This window comes from Octopus bimaculoides, chromosome 1 (genome assembly GCF_046866305.1).
Source record: "Octopus bimaculoides isolate indiv1 chromosome 1, ASM4686630v1, whole genome shotgun sequence".
NCBI classification, from domain to species: domain Eukaryota; kingdom Metazoa; phylum Mollusca; class Cephalopoda; order Octopoda; family Octopodidae; genus Octopus; species Octopus bimaculoides.
The window spans coordinates 9,233,537-9,255,369 of NC_142928.1; the positions used below are offsets into that span (position 1 = coordinate 9,233,537).

At 38.4% G+C, this 21,833-nt stretch overlaps 1 protein-coding gene across 1 annotated transcript in view; it reads left to right on the forward strand.

Annotated features, from left to right (window-relative positions):
• The window catches only part of LOC106869958 (sodium-dependent multivitamin transporter), a 99,794-nt gene that overhangs the window by 36,107 nt on the left and 41,854 nt on the right, over nucleotides 1–21,833 (forward strand). Inside the window, exon 3 of the mRNA XM_052978349.2 lies at nucleotides 13,544–13,595. Coding sequence (XP_052834309.1) covers nucleotides 13,544–13,595 — 52 coding nt within the window. The remainder of the gene's footprint in view (nucleotides 1–13,543; nucleotides 13,596–21,833) is intronic.

Here is a 21,833-nt window from a genome sequence, read left to right on the forward strand (position 1 = left end):
ATATATATATATATATATATATATATATATATATATATATATATATATATATATATATATATATGCATATATATATATATATATATATATAATAATACAAAGAATATATATACATGTATACACACATATATGTACATACTTACATCTACATGTGTATATACATGCATATCAGGGTACAGGACGTTAGAACAATAAACTACAGACAACGGAACGAACACATAGGAAAACGGAAAGTCACTTGGAATATCCCTTCATCAGCTGTCTCTATTCTATCTAGACGTTTCGAAGACAAGACAGAACGTACTCTAGAATAGTCTCTTCCTGAGTAGTGGATCAACCCACTACACAGAGGATTCCAAGGTGGCAAACACAAACCAAGACAGGAAAAAATGGACAGTGAAAACAACATTCAAAAGCCGTACGGCCAAACGCAAATCTGAGGTAGAACGCTAGTAGTTCGTCTTGCCTTCACAGCGGCTGGAGTGAAAAGAAAGTTGACCACAGGTCACACGAGAGCAGAGAGGATGGTGGAGGGAGGAAGTGGAACAAGGAGGAAGGGACAGAAGCAGTGAAGTAGAGGCCAGGACAGAGGGGTAGATGGGAAGATAGAGGAAGACAGATAGATAAATAGATAGAGAGGATGGTGGAGGGAGGAAGTGGAACAAGGAGGAAGGGACAGAAGGGTATAGCAGTGAAGTAGAGGCCAGGACAGAGGTATAGATAGAAAGATGGAGGAAGACAGATAGATAAATAGATAGAAAGATAGATAGATAGATAGATAGATAGATAGATAGATAGATAGATAGATAGAAAGATAGTCACGTCAGAATAATAGTAGACTTACTATATATATACATATATAGATAGATAGATAGATATAGATATGTATACATACATATGTATATATATATGTATATATATATACACACACACACACACACACACATATATATATATATATATGTATGTATGTATATATAGATATGTATACATACATATGTATATATACATACATATATATATATATATATATATATATATATATATATATATATATATATATATATATATATATATATATATATATATATACATATATATATGTATGTATATGTATATATATACATATATACGTATACAAATAGATAGATAGAGAGATAGACAGACAGAGAGACAGACGGACAGACAGACTGATTGAGAGATAGATAGATAGATAGATAGATAGATAGATTACATGAGGTGTAGAACATTTGGTCATAAAGCAAAGTGCATATGGTGTTTAATCGAGTATTCACTACTCATTACTCACTACTCATTATTCACTAACCAGCTAAAAGCAGCACCATTCACATGCCGCGTACTCCTTCTTCTCGACTCATCAGCCATCCCTACTCAGTGAGTTGTCATTTGTTAAGGAATTGCTTAAAGTACAAGAAGCGATGTTTGGTCCAATTTATATTTCATAAATTCCAAATAATGATTCTTAACACGTTTGTTTGATTTAGACGGGATTCACGTGTCACTTGTAATGTCTTCTTTACTTTTCTGATTGTTTGGTCAGGTTGGCGGATAGATGAAAGTGAACGACTTCAATAAATGGAGAGAGGACGATACTGAATGCATTTCATTCGATAGAACAATCGAACCACTTCGATCAACTCACGTTACAAATACAGATGCAGACACACATTTGTGTGTGTGCATTTGCGTGTGTGTTGTGTGCGCGCGCGCATACGCGTGTGTAGATAAAGAGATAGAGATAGACAGATAGATAGACAGACAGACAGACAGATAGATAGATAGATAGATAGATAGATAGATAGATAGATAGATAGATAGATAGACAAAGAGTAGTATTGACAGTAATTTTTTAAGTTTCAGCCAGATACAGTATATATATATTTGGTAATAAACGGAAAATGCTGTCAGTTTTTTTTTTTTTTAATTTGCTCAATTCCATTGAAACAGATAGTTAATTCTGCAATTAATTTAATTAATTTAATGCATCACAGTCCGATGATGACTTAGCTGGCCGAATCTTGGAAGCCAATGTCAATATATTATATATTTTTCTAAAGAATAATAAATTTGAACTCAACAAAGGTATGGAGTAACCTTTCAGGTTAATGTAAAATCGTTTTTATTATAACTGAGCATAAAAATAAACATTAATATGCATATACATGCATATATATATATATATATATATATATATATATATATATATATATACATATATATATATATATTCTTTTATTCTTTTACTTGTTTCAGTCATTTGACTGCGGCCATGCTGGAGCACCGCCTTTTAATCGAGCAAATCGACCCCAGGACTTATTCTTTGGAAACCTAGTACTTATTCTATCGGTCTGCATTGCCGAACCGCTAAGTTACGGGGACGTAAACATACCACCATCGGTTGTCAAGCGACGCTGGGGGGACAAACACAGATACATAAACATATACACACACATACATATATACATATACATATATACGACGGGCTTCTTTCAGTTTCCGTCTACCAAATCCACTCACAAGGCTTTGGTCAGCCCGAGGCTATAGTAAAAGACACTTGCCCAAGGTGCCACGCAGTGGGAATGAACCCGGAACCATGTGGCTGGTAAGCAAGCTATCTACCACACAGCCACTCCTGCGCCTATATATATATATATATATATATATATATATATATATATATATATAAACAGAGAAAGGAAGAGAGACAGACAGACAGACAGACAGACAGACAGACAGACAGACAGACAGACAGATAGACAGACAGAGAGGAAGTATAGCAAGTTCTAAACTAGCCAGGACAACTGAATTAAATGGTGAAAACATGTGTGAACAATTATTTGAAGAAATATATCAGTAATTCTACGGCGTGGAGTTGGCGCATATTTAGGCAACGCAAAACGTTAATACGGACTCTCAAAATAAGAGGCTCCGTCTGAACAAATAGGAAAGAATTTTGAAGCAAGTGGATATTTTATAAACATTAGTTGGCTCAAGTTACTGGTTGGTATTTCTGTTAACAACAGCATCTGTCGACAACAGTTTCTGTCTTCAATGTAACACTCATTGTTCTGGTTTTGTTATTTTAAGCACGGTAGGCGGCGGAGGCGGCGGCGGCGGAGGCCGTTGTAGGGCAGCAGAAATGGTAAAGTGCTGCTGGACGAGGTGCAATATGATATCTAGTCTCGTCGGTCGATTTTCTTCGCCATTTAAAAACTTAATATATAGTTACTCAGTTCAATTCCAGTCGAGGTTACCTCTGCTTACATCCTTCCAAGGTTGTTCTTAATGTTTTTAACCCCAAGTCAGATCTCATTAAGCAGATCCATGGTGAAAAATGTCCCAATCATGACCACCACGTCTTCCATTCAACCATATCAGTTTCAAATTTTTGGTACCATGCCAGCAATTTCGGGGAAAGGGCTAAGTCGATTATATCGGCCCCGCTGATTCACTGGTGCTTATTTTTATCGAACCCAAAAGTCGACCTCGGCAGAATTTGAACTCAGCATTCCTCTTCATTTCTTGAGTAAGCTGAGGGTCTGTCGTTATTATTTTCTGAAACAAAGATTATACAATCGTAACTCGCAAATGAATACTGCTGGCAGTACCGTGCAAGCAGTCGATAAGAGCTCGCCACAGCTGACAAAGTAAAGTATTGATTTTTTCCAGTTGGGAGTGTGTCACGTTTTTTTCGCTGGCTCAAGCCAAATCCTAAGCGAATTGAGAGTAGTCTATTTATGTTGGGGGCGCGGAATTTCGAGGAAAAAATTGTAAGAAAAAGCGTCAAAGAGAGCACACATGTCAAATTTGGTGAAATTCGGTTGAAAATTGTAGGAGTATATACGTACGTACGTACGTACGTACGTGTGTGTGTGTGTGTGTGTGTGTGTGTGTGTGTGTGTGTGTGTGTGTGTGTGTGTGTGCGCGCGTGTGTGTGTGTGTGTGTGTGTGCGTGTGTGTGTGTGTGCCTTCCATGTTTTATTAATGATATTAGTCCATCTATTCAACAACGACAAAATTCCATCTGCATAGAACCGGGCTGTTCCGGAGGTAAAGAAAGTTATCCACGAGGTTTCTGACTGCATCGAAATGATTTAGATAATTTTTTTTTCATTCAAGGAATTTATAGGGACCTAAACAAATGAAAATCACATGGGAAAGTATGGCGGTTGCACTAAGCGACCCTACTCAAGCTCATGTAACTTTATGCAGGTAAGCAAAAATACATATTTGTAAGACATTCCAGAAATTCTCCACTTGAGATTCTTATGTGAATAGATGCACACACATGGGTGTAGTATGCATCGTCAGTTCAACCAACACAGCAACTCAGCCACAGATTTACAAATACTGGGAACTCTCTTAACTCAAAAAGTCTTGTTGTTTTATTAGCGACAGGCTTGAACTCTCCCAAATAGAACTCAAAGGAAAATTATATACATACATACATACATACATACATACATACATACATACATACACTCATACATACACGCATACACACACACATACATACATACATACATACATACATACATACATACATACACTCATACATACACACATACATACACACACATACATACATCCATCCATACATACATACATACATACATACACTCATACATACACACATACATACACACACATACATACATCCATCCATCCATACATACATACATACACGCATACATACACACACATACATACATACATACATACATACACTCATACATACACTCATACACACATACATACTTTCATACATACATACATACACTCATACATCCATGCATACATCATACATACATACATACATACATACATACATACATACATGCATACATAGATACATACATACATACATACATACATACATACATACATACATACATACATACATACATATAATTGGTGCACCTGCTTTGCCTAAGCGACAATCTGGTAGTTTTTGCCATGTGGGTGACCCTGCTTTTGAAGATCAGTTTTCGTCTCTGCCAGAGCTTACCAGTGTGATATGCTGCCATTCCCATTGAGAGATTACAGGTACAGGGTGATAAGATACGGTTGGCTTCGTGTATCAGTGTCCAACAATCAAGTCTTGATGGTGCTTTTAAAATTCTCAAGATTTTGAATTACAGTCAAAAGACTATCACCATATTAACGCTGGTGGGCAGCATGAGATGTGTTGCGATGTCACTAACAGCGAAACCACATTGTTCAAACATTGTTCACACTTTTGTCTTTCTCGATAAAGTGACATTCATTAACTTTGTTCTTATGTTCAACAAATGTCTTTTGGCGTAATTGTTTCGCAATAAAATAATTTAGCTTTGGTTGTAGATTGTCTCTATTTGCTTTTAATCTATTCATATATTCAAAAGCGGGGCTTTTTGCTTCGCTCTTTTATAACAAACAATCTATTATTCAGTTCATAACTCCAAGAAAAATACGTTTTTTTTTCTTGTTTCGGTTTCTTCTAAAACCACAGCTGAAGAAGACTCTGTTTACTTTTTGAGATGTTTTCCTTCTGTTCTTCAACTGTATTTTTCTTGTTGTTGTTGTTGTTGACGACCACCACTACTACCACGATGAGGATGATGATGTTGTATCCAGCCGTGTTGTTTGTAGTAATTCTCTGTGCTGTATAATCAAGTTTCTTATGAAAATCACTGCGATCTTCAGTAAATGCTCTTTCATTCAATTCTCCTGGAGATTAACCAGTCATTTAACAGGGCTGATAGTTGTAGCCTCAAAGCAGAGACAGAATTCATCGTACACTCGATGAATAGTCTCGATGAACGGTCTTCTACATTGAATCGCTATATCATTATTCAGCTTTCTTTCAAGATTTCTGACCAATAGAAAAAAAACCCATTTCCAACCAAGATCCAATTCTCCTCCATTGCAATTTCAACAACTTCTACAGCGTATTTTTGCATGTATTCTTTTTATTCTTTTACTTGTTTCATTCATTTGACTGCGGCCATGCTGGAGAACGGCCTTTATTCGAAGAAATCGATACCAGGGCTTATTCTGTGTAAGCCTATTACTTATTCTATTGTCTCTTTTGCCGAGCTGCTAGGTTACGGGGACGTAAACACACCGACATCGGTTGTCAGTAATTTACATCCAAATAAACGAAATCATGCTTCCAGTGATTTATAAGACGTGATTGGATGGGATACACTGTTCCATTCATGTACTTTTTGGATCAATAGACACATATATATATATTAGAATAATTAAAATAATAAAATTTAAATGAAGATATTCTATTCGAGTATATAATGATGACATATATACGACGGGCTTCTTTCAGTTTCCGTCTACCAAATCCACTCACAAGGCTTTGGTTGGCCCGAGCCTATAGTAGAAGTCACTTGCCCAAGGTGCCACGCAGTGGAACTGAACCCGGAACCATGTGGTTGGGAGGCAAGCTTCTTACCACACAGTCACGCCTGCGCCAGTGTATGTGTGTATCTATGCAGTATTTCGAGTCAGAGCATGTACAAGTTTGTATGTTTTGTTTTATGTATATATTTTCATGCATATAGTCTAGACATGCGCATATGTATGTATGTATGTATGTATGTATGTAGGTAGGTAGGTAGGTAGGTAGGTAGGTAGGTAGGTAGGTAGGTAGGTAGGTAGGTGGGTAGGTGGGTAGGTGGATCTGTAAAAGTTATTGAAGGACTACGTGGTATTACATTGGGTAACGATTTAAGTCGGTCGCACCCAGAAATAGGGACCAACCCCTTCCCTTCCTTATAAGCTTGCTCGCAGTTTCTCACGACCAATAGTTTAGTGAACCCGACACATGGTAACGACGTGATTTGGGGTTCGATCTGATTACCCTGCCTGCTGAGCTGAGACCGAAGTGTCGTACGGTGGACCAAAGCCAAAACACGCGAAGAGAACATTTGAAACCCACATCCAGGTTTACCTGTTTCTGTATATGTGCCTGAGACTAAGTGAGTCTACGTACATACATGTGTGTGTGTGTGTGTGTGTGCGTGTTTGTGTGTGTGTGTGTGTGTGTGTGTGTGCGTGTGTGTGTCAGTGTCTTAGAGAGGGGCTGTTAATTCCACCGTAACCAAAATGATCCAGTAAGGATTGAAATCGTTAATTTTGAATTAACCAAACTACTGTCATTTATAATTAAAACGCTTTCACAATTCTACTTTCCCCGTTGACATTAAATGTTTAGGGAGCTGACTTCATGCTCGCCTCCTCCATTACTACCTCCAACCACCACCACTACCTCCAACCACCACCACCTCCTCCTCCTCCTCCTCCACCTCTGTCATTACCAACACCTCTTCCCTCCTCCTCCTCTCTTATCCACATTACGGGAAATATCAACATGACATTCGTATTACAAATATTTTTAGCAAAACAAATTCCGTGTTTATTTTGTATTTCCTTTTTTGTTGTTGTTTGGGGTTGTTTTTGTTGCGAGGATAAAATAACAATGAAAGTGGGGGTGGACAAGAACCATAGTTAGCTAAGGTGATGATGATGATGATGATGATAATGATGACGACGACGACGATGACAGTGATGATGTTGGTGGTGGTGTACAGCCATTTTGTCTCTATATTTTCTATCACTATCTTCTTCATCGTCATCATTACCAGCAACACCAGCATCAACAGCAGCAACAATAACGGGGGAGCCTCTACGCGGTCGTTTACCAGCAAGAAATAGCAGCCAAATCTCCTCTAAATCATACCCTTCCTGCTTAAATAAAGAAGGACATTGGACAGTACGATAGTATAGTCCTAGACATAAGAAAAGACTGGATAGCCAGAGCGGTAACGCCTTTGATCATTAAGCTACTGGAGCACGACTGACCTCGGGTTAAACAACAACAACAACAACAAAGTACACCAACACTAACAAACTTCACATAATCACAATTTACATACAGACCACCCCCACGGATAATTTACATACAGACCACCCCCACGGTTAATTTACATATAGACCACACCTCCCTATATTTATTCATCGGTCTCTTAAATGTGGAGAATTGGATTTTTTAAAAGTTTGTGATACGAACGAAATAAGGAATGTCTAATACAAAGTGAAGAATAATATTCTTATATACCTGCATGTGTGTATGAAGTGACTTCGCCTGATTCTAACTCAGACATTTTCTTCGATGGCTGCAACCAAGGCATCAGGTATTTTTGCCAACCGTAGTAACTTCAGTAGCTATGTGAGGGGGAATAGAATTGCATTCATACCTGTACGTCCTACCATACAGTAACAATGTTTCTGCGAAGTTCTCAGGCAATAGAGTCTTAATTACCAACATTTATCGCATCCCCATAACTCTTTCTTTCTTCCTGCCTTCTCATCTTTCAGTTTATCGTTTGAGACGCAATAATCTTCAAGAAATTGCTACGGTTCGTTCATAATATTACAGCAGCCTATAGGGCTTAGAGTTCTCTGCTGAGGAAATGTTTTTTGTTATTGACTACAAGGTTTCAACGTAGTGTGGCAAACCATTTTAATATGTCGATTTGGCCTTCCATAGTTCTTTTAGATAACTATCTCTAACACGTCAACATCTGGACCTGAAACCAATTATCAGGTCTCTTCTGCTCCTTTCCCCCCCCCCCCACCACCACCACCAGTCATCTTTTTTTTTTTCTGCAGCATGGCTAAATCTTTCGACGTCAGCCATATTCGTTTTTACTGTTGATATTGCTACAGTATTCTCATTTTTATTGTTTATAGACATGTTGCATGTATGTATGTATGTATGTATGTACGTACGTACGTATGTATGTATGTATGTATGTACGTACGTAGGTATGTATGTATGCATGTATGTATGTATGTATGTATGTATGTACGTACGTAGGTATGTATGTATGTATGTATGTATGTACGTACGTAGGTATGTATGTATGCATGTATGTATGTATGTATGTATGTACGTACGTACGTATGTATGTATGTATGTATGTATGTACGTACGTAGGTATGTATGTATGCATGTATGTATGTATGTATGTACGTAGGTATGTATGTATGTATGTATGTACGTACGTAGGTATGTATGTATGCATGTATGTATGTATGTATGTATGTACGTACGTAGGTATGTATGCATGTATGTATGTATGTACGTACGTAGGTATGTATGTATGTATGCATGTATGTATGTATGTATGTATAGCCATGTTGCATGTATGTATGTATGAATGTATGTGTGTATGTATTTATGTGTGTGTATGTATCTTTGTATGTGTGTATGAATGCATAAACGCATGCGCATGTACAAGAATTGAAGAAAATAATGGAAACACCTTGTTAAATTGACGGTATGGCAGTGTGGTAAGAAGCTTGCTTCCCAACTACATGGTTCCGGGTTCAGTCCCACTGCGTGGCACCTTGGGCAAGTATCTTCTACTATAGCCTCAGACCGAATAAAGCATTGTGAGTGGATTTAGCGGACGGAAACTGAAAGAAACCCGTCAGATATATATATGTATGTATATATATATATATATATATATATATATATATATATATATATATATATATATATATATATATATATATATATATATATATATATATATATATATATATATATATATATATTTGTGTATGTGTGTGTGTGTCTGTATTTGTCCCCCACCATCGCCTGACAACTGATGTTAGTGTGTTTACGTCCCCGTAACTTAGCGGTTAAGCCAAAGAGACTGGCAGAATAAGTACTAGGCTTACAAAGAATAAGTCCTGGGGTCGATTTCTTCGACTAAAAGCTGTGCTCCAGTATGGCTGCAGTCAAACGACTGAAACAAGTAAAAGATTAAAAGAATACGGAATTTAAGGTGGAGAATTGACAGAATCATTTGTATGCCGGACGAAATACTGACCGGTATTTCGTCCGTCTTTACGTTCTAAGTTCAAATTTCGCTGAAGTCGACATTTCCCTTCGTCCTTTCAGGGTCGATAAAATAAGTACCAGTTGAGGACTGGGATTACTGTAGTCGACTTATCCTCCCCTCCTCTAAAATTACTGGCCTTGGGCCAAAATTTGAAACTACTACTTAATACGGAGTTGGTTCACTTTTGGCATTACTCACAGCTTTAATACGTCGAGGAATTGACTGGTACAGCTTCTGAACGGTTGCTAGCAGGATTTTGAGCCATTCTTCACGTAAAACCTGCTTTGACTCTTTCAGCGACGATGGCAGAGAGAAACGGTTCCACACTTGCTGTTCCGAAATGAACTCCAAATGTTCGATTATGCTGAGATCTAGGGATTGGTGGGAACCAATTCCTATGGTCTACCTCACTTTTGTGCTCTTCGTAACAGTTTTGAATAACATCAGCCGTATGAACCGGTGCATTATCCTCATGAAAGATTGTGCTCCCATCAGGGAACAATGTTTGTACCTTAGAATGAACATGATCAGCCCAAATACTCAAATAATCCTTGGAATTAACTCTGCCATATAGAATAACTAAAGTGCAAAGGGAATTCTGGGATATGGCTGTCGAAATCCTTATAGAAACAGCCCTTCACTCTTCGTGGTAGGAGTCAAACTGTCAGGTTTAAATCTTCCTTTGGGCTGTCACCAGACATAAACATACCCTGCAGTGGGAAAAAAATGGTGAATGATGATTCATCAGAGAAGATGAAGTTTTTCCATTGAGCCATTGACCATTTCTGAGAGTTTAAACATCATTTTTGATATTGATGAGGAACGGGAGAGCTTTAGCAATTGTAGCCTTCCCATGGAATCCAGCTTTATGGAACTCAAGACAAACGGTTTTGGTTGACAAGGTGGTGATTTAGCTGAGTTGCCACTTTTGCTGGCGTAGTTCGATGGCTTCAAATACGTTTCATTATTCTGTATTCCATCTTTGTGAGATTTACCTTCCATCCAAAATCACACTTGCCAGCATTGGTTTTCGCTTGGTTTTCGAATGACTATGATTTTAGAGACAGTATCTCTGGCCACATTAAACAATCCAGCAGTTTTAGTGACTAGAGTTCCAATAATCTTCGCCTCAACGATTTGTTCTCTTTAGAAATCAGTTAGGTTATGCATTGATCTTATTGAAATATATTTTTAAAAAACAGATTGCTTTATCAGGACGTACAAGTCATACGTAACACATATGAACACACGTGCACAGAGTAAAGCAGACTTGGATTTGCCAATAGAAAAAAAATAGTTAAATATCAAAGTAGCGTTTCCATTATTTTGTCCAACCATTACACATATGAGCAGGTATGGATGTTATTGAATATGTGGATCTTATTACACTCTAAACTTTATGAATGTTTTACATATTTTGACAGTGCCTCTGACTGTTTATGGCTGTAATTTTCTGATCAGACGCCTTCTCTGTGGTTTTGTCAAACTCAGCTTCTCAAGATTGGTACTAAGTCACCAATAATTATTGTCAGAAATCTAAACTTATGATCCAGATGGAGTAACTACAATTTCTCATTAGTTCGTCGTAGATGTTCTCTTTTTCATTTATTTTTAACCCTCGGTTCACAAATGCTGGACAACTGATCTCAACTGTTGTGCATAGTTTCCAACCTCTGTCTCAGATCATTATGTCTGGTCTGTTCTGCTTACATTTTATTGAAGTCTTGACAGATATATTATACCTGTTTTCTTTCATATTAGATCCTGTCCTCCGCATCACTGTAGCTTCTTATATTTGTCTCCTCGAGATTATCTTACCTACAGATTTCGTTATATAATGTTCTAATCACATCATGTCCTGTAAGTAGGTAATACTTGTGATGTTGGTGACATCCTCTACGGAGTCTTTATCAGTTATTGCTTGAAGATACTTTACCTGCATCCCTATCGTTTTTTGTACCTCTGGTATTTTGTTGTGGAACTATTCCAACCACCCCTCAAGTGACTAAAGGTAGACTCACTCATTGTTATAAATTAAAGAACTGTGAGCGATTGGCATTTCGGGTTGGTAAGCAGTTCACCGTGAGCCGTGATTGATAGCGTTGAGTCTTGTGTAATAGTAATAGTAGTGCGTCGTGTAAATGCTTTCTTTTGCCCTGCTTTGATGTGTTATATATCCAATATAAAGATATAAACTATTTCCTGTTCTTGTATTGCAGAAGTATATCTTTCCAAACGAGAGCTAATACCTCAGTTGTTAATCCAAGATAAACTAATTTGATCATCAACGTTTCTGTTACTGTGAAGTCTTCTAGGAATATAGTCATGCACAACCTTTTACTTGTATACATACAAATACTCTTCTGGTGACTTATTACTTTGGAGTTGTGCACCTTCTCAGGATGCATGTCCCTTTGGTCATCATTCCAGGTATACTTTCTGAGAAGCTCCTTTCCAACTCTCATCATGCTACCTATTTCATGTAAACATACTTGATCCATGGCAGGACTTCGACATTTGGTGATTACTAGATGTTCTCGAAGAAATATAGCGCAATATTTAAAAGTTGTATCAATCGATGTTCATTCTCTGACATCTTGTTTACGTTTAAAGTAAAGATGTCTACATCACTGTTGATGTGGAAATTCCTAGAAAAGCTTAACTATTTTCAGGTTTTTACCTCAATAACTCGGATCTTATCCACCAAACATTTAATCCAAGTGTTGGTATGCCTGGTATGACAAACGTACTACCGATTTATTACCTTTCAGAAATTTCCGAGGACCATATTTTCTTTATCTTGATGTTATAATCCCTGGTTACACGCTCTTTCTTACAGGTTCCATTACTGGAAATATTTTCATCTACTCCTGAGTATTTGTAGCATTCCTCATCAGACACAGCAGAAATAGCCAAGCCAATAGGAATGATGTTAGATGAGTTTGGAGTTCCACTTCGTTTTACAACCGCGTGTGTATGTATATATGTGTGCGTGTACGTATGTATGCGTGTGTGTACGTGTGCGTATGTGTATGTGTGCGTGCGTGCATGCGTGCATGCGTGTGTGTGTATATGAGTGTGTGTGTGTGTAAAATTTATGCCATTGAAAGTTTATTCAAGAATGTTAAACATTTATAGAAACCATGTGTGGTTTCTTATGTATAATGTCTTTTCTTCTTCTTTTTCTTCTTCTTCTTCTTCTTCTTCTTCTTCTTCTTCTTATTATTATTATTATTATTATTATTATTATTATTATTATTATTATCATCATCATTATTATTATTAGCATTATTATTTAGGCGGTGAGCTGGCAGAACCATTAGTATGCCGGGCAAAATGCTTCGCGATATTTTACCCGCCTTTACATTCTGAGTTCAAACTCCACCAGCGTCGACTTTACTTTTCATCCTTTTGGGGTCGATAAACTACGTACCAGTGCAATACTAGGGTCGATTTAATTGACTAGTCCTCTCCCCAAAATTTCAGGCCTTGTGCCTATAATAGAAATGATAGTAGTAGTAGTAGTAAAGGCCAATAATGTTATATTTCCTATTTGTTGTCTGCAACTGAAAGCGATTTCACAGAACTGAATTTGTGTTCCTCTCTTCCAGATATTCTATATGTCCGTAGTCATCTATGCACCCGCCATTACCATCAGTCAAAGTAAGTCTGTCTTTATTCGTTTTCATTCTAACTTCACTCTCTTTTTTTTATTTTCCTTTCCTTTTTTTTATTTTCCTTTCCTCACCGTTTGCTTTTTACTTGTTTAGCATTTGTTGTTGTTGTTGTTGTTGTTGTTGTTGTGGTGGTGGTGGTGGTGGTGGTGGTGGTGGTGGTGGTGGTGGTGGTGGTGGTGGTGGTGTACGAGGATGAGCCGAAAAGGTTGACCATGAAGGAGTGATGTTCGAGCAGTGAAACCACAACCCTTCTTATTAAATGCATTGTTTCTTTCTACGTAAAGTGACATCTGACTGTTCGAAGAAGACCAGTGACTAGAAGTGACTTCAGCTGAAAATGGATGAAGTGTGGCATCATGGTGTAACCAAGTATCTACAAAAAAGGCTTTAGTCCCCAGGGACATTCATGCTAACATGGTTGCTACATTAGAGGTTAATGCTTCATCTTTATCAACAGTGCAAAAGTGGGGCATCTGAATTTAGGAAAGGAAAGGAGAGTATTGAAGATGACCCTCGGTCTGGACGTCCTGCAACTGCCACCATCGAGGAAAACATTGATTATGTCCACCATATGGTGATGGGTGGCAGACAACTGATTATAAATCAAATATCCGATGCTATTAATATATCCTGTGAGAGAGTTGAGAATATTCTGCGCTATCAAATTGGTATGAAAAAGGTTTCTGCTCGGTGGGTGCCACGTTTGCTGACACCTGATGAAAAGTGCACCAGGCTGATCACATGACAGGAAAATCTGACATTGTTTGAGACAGATCATAGAATGTTTCTAACCTAGGATGAGTGATGTCTTCATCGTTTGGAGCCAGAGACAAAAAAAACAATCCATGCAGTGGAAACACCCCCTCCTCTCTTGCTCCGAAAAAGGCCAAGGTTTTTTCATCTGCCGGGAATGTGATGGCCTCAATCTTTGGGGATGCAACAGGTATTGTGTTTATTGATTATCTTCAAAAGAGCCGCATAATCAATGGAGAGTACTATGTCAACTTGCTGAGGCAGTTGCGAAAGGTTATCGAGACCAAACGGCCAGGAAGACCGATGAAAGGGGTCTTGTTTTATCAGGACAATGCTCCTCCAGCACACAAGTCATTGGTTTCAATGGCTGCTTTTTTGACGAACAGGATGAAAGCTATGGCTTTGAACTGGTTGATCAGCCTCCCTATTAGCCTGGCTTCGCCCCATCTCACTATTATCTGATCCCCCCATCAGCAAAAACACTTGGCTGGGAGCCAGCATCGCAGTGATGATGGCGTCGCATCTGCTGTTGATGATGTTTTTGACCAACAGGATGAAATCTTCTTCACCAATGGGATCCAAGCACTGCAATTCTTAGAGAAGTGTGCGGACCGCAAGGGGTACTAGGTTGACTCATTTGGTCACATTCTATGAAGGTGTCTTAGTCAGATTATGAACTTTTCAAACGACCCTCGTAGTGGTTATAGTGATGGTAGGGTGGCAGTGGCAATGGTGGAGTACCGGGGAAGATAGAGGTGGTGGTGACAGGAGAGTTGGCGGTCGTCGGGGTTATCTAATGGAGCAGGTCTCTTATTAAAGACACCCGCACATAGTTACTCGCATCAGAGAGTATTGATAAGGCTTCACTAATCAAAACAATGCCTTCTGGGTAGCTTCTACATTAACCGTTGGTGTATAAAAGGAGTATTTCAGTGAACTCAGGACTGTGCTAAGTTCTGCAGGGGTTACACAGATGTTTTATTGTTGATTAATTTAACGTTGATTTAACTAATCTCGTGACAAAATACAGTGAATATGTCTTACGAATATGCCTCAAACATATTTGAACAGGTAACAAGTCTGTATTTAAACACATCACTGCTTAGTGCTGTCACCCCGTATGTAATTTACAGCGACCCGCGGAATAGCACAAGAAATCTGTTGTATCACACGTTCGACGTACGATATAACAGGATAATAATTGTTGTTGTTGGCACTCCGTCGCTTACGGCGTCGAGGGTTCCAGTTGATCCTATCAACGGAACAGCCTGCTCGTGAAATTAACGTGCATGTGGCTGAGCACTCCACAGACACGTGTACCCTTAACGTAGTTCTCGGGGATATTCAGCGTGACACAGTGTGACAAGGCTGACCCTTTGAATTACAGGCACAACAGAAATAAGAAGTTAGAGAAAGTTGTGGTGAAAGAGTACAGCAGGGTTCGCCACCATCCCCTGCCGGAGCTTCGTGGAGCTTTAGGTGTTTTCGCTCAATAAACACTCACAACGCCCGGTCTGGGAATCGAAACCGCGATCCTATGACCGCGTGTCCGCTGCCCTAACCACTGGGCCATTGCGCCTCCACAGGATAATAATAATGTCCTTGCAAATCGTTCTACTCAACATACTGGTGATAACCCTCGACAATACGCAACTCTCGGCTTTACACTGCTCTCAAGGTTCTCTGCGTATGTCCATTTATATTGTGGCACAGTCCATTAGGAGCCAACTAATAGGGGTGTTCTACTTCCACACAACAAAATCATTGAACGACGATTACGGGAATATCATTTTCGTGTCCGTTCGTAGCGACCCCCTTTCCAGTTTCTGATGCGGAAGAGGAGATAACCACTCCGAAATGCATGCATCCCGCACATATTGTTAGGGAGTGTTATGAGCTGACACCTATTTGTCTACAGCAAGAAATTTTCTTCGTGACAAAATACAGTGAATGGCCTTCTTACGGGTTCGAATATGCCTCAAGAATATTTCGATTCCACTGCACAGCATGCTTTGAGCTGGTGTTGTCTATTATGGCTTCAGGTGCTTTCTGAACGAATTCTCTGTAACAAGCCAAAGACATCTCTCTCTCTCTCTCTCTCTCTCTCTCTCTCTCTCTCTATCTATCTCTCTCTCTCTCTCTCTCTCTCTCTCTCTCCATGAGAAATGAGTATGAACCAATCATTGGTCTGCCTGCAAATCTGTAACCAACGACATTATTGCTTACCAGTTGTGACGTTTTGCAGCAATATTTGTGACGTTTACAGCGATTAATGATGTTGCTATAAACGTTAATAATGTTGCTCGGTCAGCTAGAAATAGTAGGCAAATTCCCTCAAGTTACATCTTATCATGTTTAAAAATGGAAGAACTCATTGAACAACATCACCATAGATAGTCCTAAAAAGATAGGATGGTTCAGGCTGGAACGATTTCGATCTATTAAATCAGAGCTAATCTTCTGCTGAATACCAGTAATATTGATTCCAAATCTTGGCATGAGGCCAATAATTTCAAAGGAGGTGGGCAAGCCTAATCGACCCCAGTGTTCAACTGGTACTTACTTTATCGACTTCAACGGAATTTGAACTCAGAACGTAAAGACGGACGAAATGCCGCTAAGCATTTTGCCCGGCATGCTAATGACTCTATCTGTTCGTCGCCTTCGAACACCAATAATACTGATTTCAAACTCTGGCACAAGGCCAGCAATTTTAGGGGAGGAGTAAGTCCATTATGGCGATTCCAACAATCGAATGGCGTGCTAACGATTCTACCAGCTCGCCGACCTCAATACCAGCAACAGGGATACTGTTTATCAGTAGCATCAGTAATGTTTCGAAGAATATTAACTGTCCATGTGTCACGTGGCAATTCTTTAATCCTATCAATTAGCATTCTTGAAGTCAGTCGTTGATGCGATAGTCTTGAATCGTGCTTGAAAAATATTTGTGGAATGTCAAATTGTTACAAGAGGGAAATAGTACAAACGTCATTTAATAGTAGATGGGTTATTATCTAATCTACGCATTGTCAGGAAATCGTTTGCTGTAAGAATAATTATGTAATTTGTCATGAGAGAGGTCGACTGGAGACAGAGTTTAGAGTGATGCTAAGATAAGTGGAGACGCAGAGGAATAGTGTTGTGCTTTATTCCAAAAAAGGAAAAATAATAAATTTACAGTTTTTGTTTTAGAAACTAAAAGTGACACCTTGGACGTCTTTTACTATAGTGTTGGGCCGACCAGAGCCTTGTGAGTGAATTTGGTAGACGGAGACTGAAAGAAGCCTGTCATGTGTGTGTGTATGTTTGTGTGTGTGTGTGTATGTGTGTGTGTGTGTGTGTGTGTGTGTGTGTGTGTGTGTGTGTTTGCGTGTGTGTGTGTGTTTGCGTGTGTGTGTGTTTGTGTGTGTGTTTGTGTGTATGTATTCGTTCCCCACCACCACTAGACAATCAGTGTTGGTGTGTTTACGTCTTCATAAGAGACCGATAGACTAAACACCAGGCTTTAAAAAACATGATAGTAATAAATACTGGGGTCGATTTGTTCAACTACAGTTCCTCAAAGTGCTGCCCCAACACGGCCGCAGTCTAATGACTGAAACAAGTAAAAGATAAAAGATGAAAGGAACATTTACTGCCTGTCTAACGGTGGTGGGGGTTAAATAAATACGATGTTTATCTAATATGGCGGTGGGGGTTCGTGCTTCAAACTACCAAGGTTCCTAGAATAGAATCTCATTAGTTAGATATTTGCTGTGAAGATGTTGTCCAGGCTTTCAAATTTTGTAACAATTAATTTGGATAATTTATCCAAACAGATCGTGTTGAACCGGAATATTTGCACGGAATTTCTTATCGTAGTAACAGGTCATGGCAGAGAGAAGAAATATAAAGCCAAGGAACGGAAAGTTGATCAGAGATTGTAATTAAAAAAAGATATCTTCAGATGTAAAAGTAACATCATGCTCTAAATACTATCATATTTCGCATGAAAAATATTTCGGGCAAAACTTTCCATCATTGCCAAGTCATCGAAAAGTTTTATTTAAATTCTCCATTACAAATTATGAAGAAATTGAAAACTGAGATAGAATTCCATAAAAAAGATTCCGCCTTCGAAAAGGTTGTATCTGCCCTAAAAATAAATACAGTAAGTAAAAAAAAAAAAGAGAAGAAATTCCTTTTCTTCTTTCCTTAAAAGCATCAGAAACCCTATTTACCAGAAGTGAGTATTTCAATCTGATTCCATTATCCATTGAGATTTTTCATCTTGACGGGACTTGATGCCAACCTGCACAACGTCTATTAATCTCTCTCTCTCTCTCTCTCTCTCTCTCTCTCTCTCTCTCTCTCTCTCTCTCTCTCTCTCTCTCTCTTTCTCTCCCTCTCTCTCTTCTCTGCTCTCTGTTTCTCTATCTCTCTCTCTCTCTCTCTCTTCTCACTCTCTTTTCTAGTCACCACCCTCATTCTTCTTCCTGTCCCGTTATCTCATTCTCTCTCTCCCTCTTTCTATCTCTTTCTCTGTCTCTTTCTCTATCTCTTTCTCTCTCTCTCTCGCTCTCTCTGTCTCCTTCTCTCTCTCTCTCTCTCCCTTTTTTTTTCTTGGGTTTAATTTTCGCTAACAAATGAAAACCCTTAGAGAATGAGGAAAAAGGTAATCGCCGAATTTCTCTCATGTCTCCAGTTATATATTCCCAAACCCTCCATTTGAAATCTTCCATCTTAAATCCCTCCATCATAAATATCCGTCTGCTGACCCTAGACTTTTTTAAAGCGTATTTCATTGTTGGATATGATATGGAAGTCAAAGAAAGCCGCTCGAGTTAACACCATCCCCCAGGATCCTTCGAAGAAGTTTACTCTTTTAATAGCATCCAGAACAGGTTCTCACATCCCTACAGCCCGCGTTTTACTTCTACACATTCTCCTATTTAAATTAGAAAGAAACACGTATCACACAACACATCAAATATACTGGCACGGCCAGCAAAGGTTATGGAAATTGTTGTTTTTCCAATATGTTTAACATTTGCTAGTGGATTATGAGTAATCCCATGCTAGGCTTAGATGAAATGCACATAAAAAGCAATTATCATTTTCTGACCAGCAAGTCTAATTCGGCGTTCGCCATAGCACACTTTAATGAGTCAACTCAGATCACCCAACCATACGATACTTTCAACAGCCATAAGATCACTTAGCGTTTTAACTTTCAACGTAAATCCACGAAAATAATAACAATTAACATAGAACCGTTTTATTACCCAGTTTTGCATATTTTATAATCGTTTTAACAAATTGTCTTTCAGTTTTGGTTCGATAATTACAAAAAAAAAAGATAAAATTTTAGAACAAACAATTATATTTATATAAAAAAAAAAGACGAAAGAAGAAAAAAGAGAAAGGACAGAAGAAATGCCTTTAAGCGTCGTTCTAATATGTTTAACTTTTAAATTAAAATAGAATCAATAATTGTGTAATTATATTTAAACAATTTATTGGGCCCACTGTAATCGTAAGTTATTCTCCTATGACGTACACTACAACGATTCGCATATTTTCTGTCTGAACCTGTCAAGACGTATAAGAATAAATAACCGTTCCAGATCTCGCGAATAGCCGTTCCAGATCTCGCTGTACATTGGGCAAATAACGATTTTTCATTTTATTATTATTTCCTCCCAAAGATCGGTGAGCTGGCAGAATCGTTAGCACGCTCGACAAAATGTTGAACCGCATTTCGCCTATCTTTATATTCTGGCTTCGAATTCCACCGAGGTCGACTATGTCCTTTATCCATTAGGAATCGATAAAAATAAGATACCAGTTACGCACTGGGGTTGATGTAATCGACCAGCTCCACCCCCAAAATTTCAGGCTTTGTAGTAAATATTATTTTTCCACCAAAAGGCGACGAGCTGACAGAATCTTTTGCATTCCGAACAAAATGCTTGGCAGAATTTTGTCCGTCTTTACGTTCTAAGTTCAAATTCCACCGAAGTCAACTTTGCTTTTCATCTTTTTGGGTTCGATAAAATAAGCACCAGTTGAGCATTGAGGTCAATGTAATCGGTTTACCCCCACCCTCCATTGAAATTGCTGGCCTTGTGCCAAAATTTGAAACTACTATTATACTCTACCAAAGATTGATGGCTGGCAGGGTCATTGAAGCAACAGATAAATTGTCCTGTGCTATCTAATTCTCATTCTTTACGTCCTACGTTCAAACCCTTTCCGGGGTTGATAAAATAAAGTCTCAGTCAAAAACTAGGGGCTAATGCAATCGACTTTATCATCTCTCCCAAAAAATATTTGTTACTTTGTGTCAATAATTATTGTTCTAATTTGAGGGCCGCTACGTATTCTTCTCGACATGCTAGAAATAACAAACCTCACACTCTCAAAATTACGTCTTTATTGCAATAAAAAGAATACTTTAAACAATGTGATCCCAGGTACACAATGACGGCAATTATCATGGCTAGAATGCTTAATAACCTACAGTCTAGTCGATCACTGTTGGTCTACACAGATATAATAACCAACCAACTACTGATTCTAACAGACAGAATCGGTAGAGTGCCAGAATAAATTACTTGCGTTATTTCTCAGTTCCTAATCAACTGAGTTCGTTACTCTTCGACTTTGTGGAATTGTTTTAAAGGTAAAAAGTAATTTCTATCTCCCAGAAAATAGACAGACAGAATCGGTAGAGCATCTGAATTAATACCTTGTGGAATTTATTCCGTTCTTAAATCAATCCCACCGAGGGTCGTCTTTGCTTTTATCCTTTCCTGCATTGATTTAATCGACCGACTCACCCACCCCCATTTCGCACCAAAATCAGAAAATATTTTTCAGCAAGTTTTCGGTTATTTTCTTCGCTTTTACTGAAATCATTTGTTAAACGTAAATAAAAGAGGAAACAGAGACGGAAAGATTTGCTTTCAACTTTCTTTCTTATACATTTTGATATAAAATGATGCTGACACTATATCTCTTTGCATCAGTTGCACATTATTCTGGGTATTAATATCCTCACTAATTCATATCCATAGCAACAGAAGCCAAGAAAATGCAGCAAAAAATAACTTCAAACAAGAGCACTCAGAGAGCGCGAACCTCCGCCAAGGCAACACTAAAACATCGCAAATATTCGAGAAATAAACTGAATTACTAATGTACAGGCCTCCATAAGTACAGGTTTCCATTATTACAGGTTTCCATATAGAAAGCTGCATTTGTTGTTGTAAATGTCCTTTTAAATTAGATTTTCTTATAAAACTTTGTAGGAATCGATTAGAATCCCAATAATTGATTATTTCTCCCACCCACATACTTTCCACATCTCCCCCATCTCTCTCTCTTTCTCTCTCTCTCTCTTTCTTTCTCTCTCTCTCTCTCTCTCTCCCATCTCTCTCTCTCTCTCTCTCTCTCTTTCTCTCTCTCTCTCTCTCTCTCTCTCTCT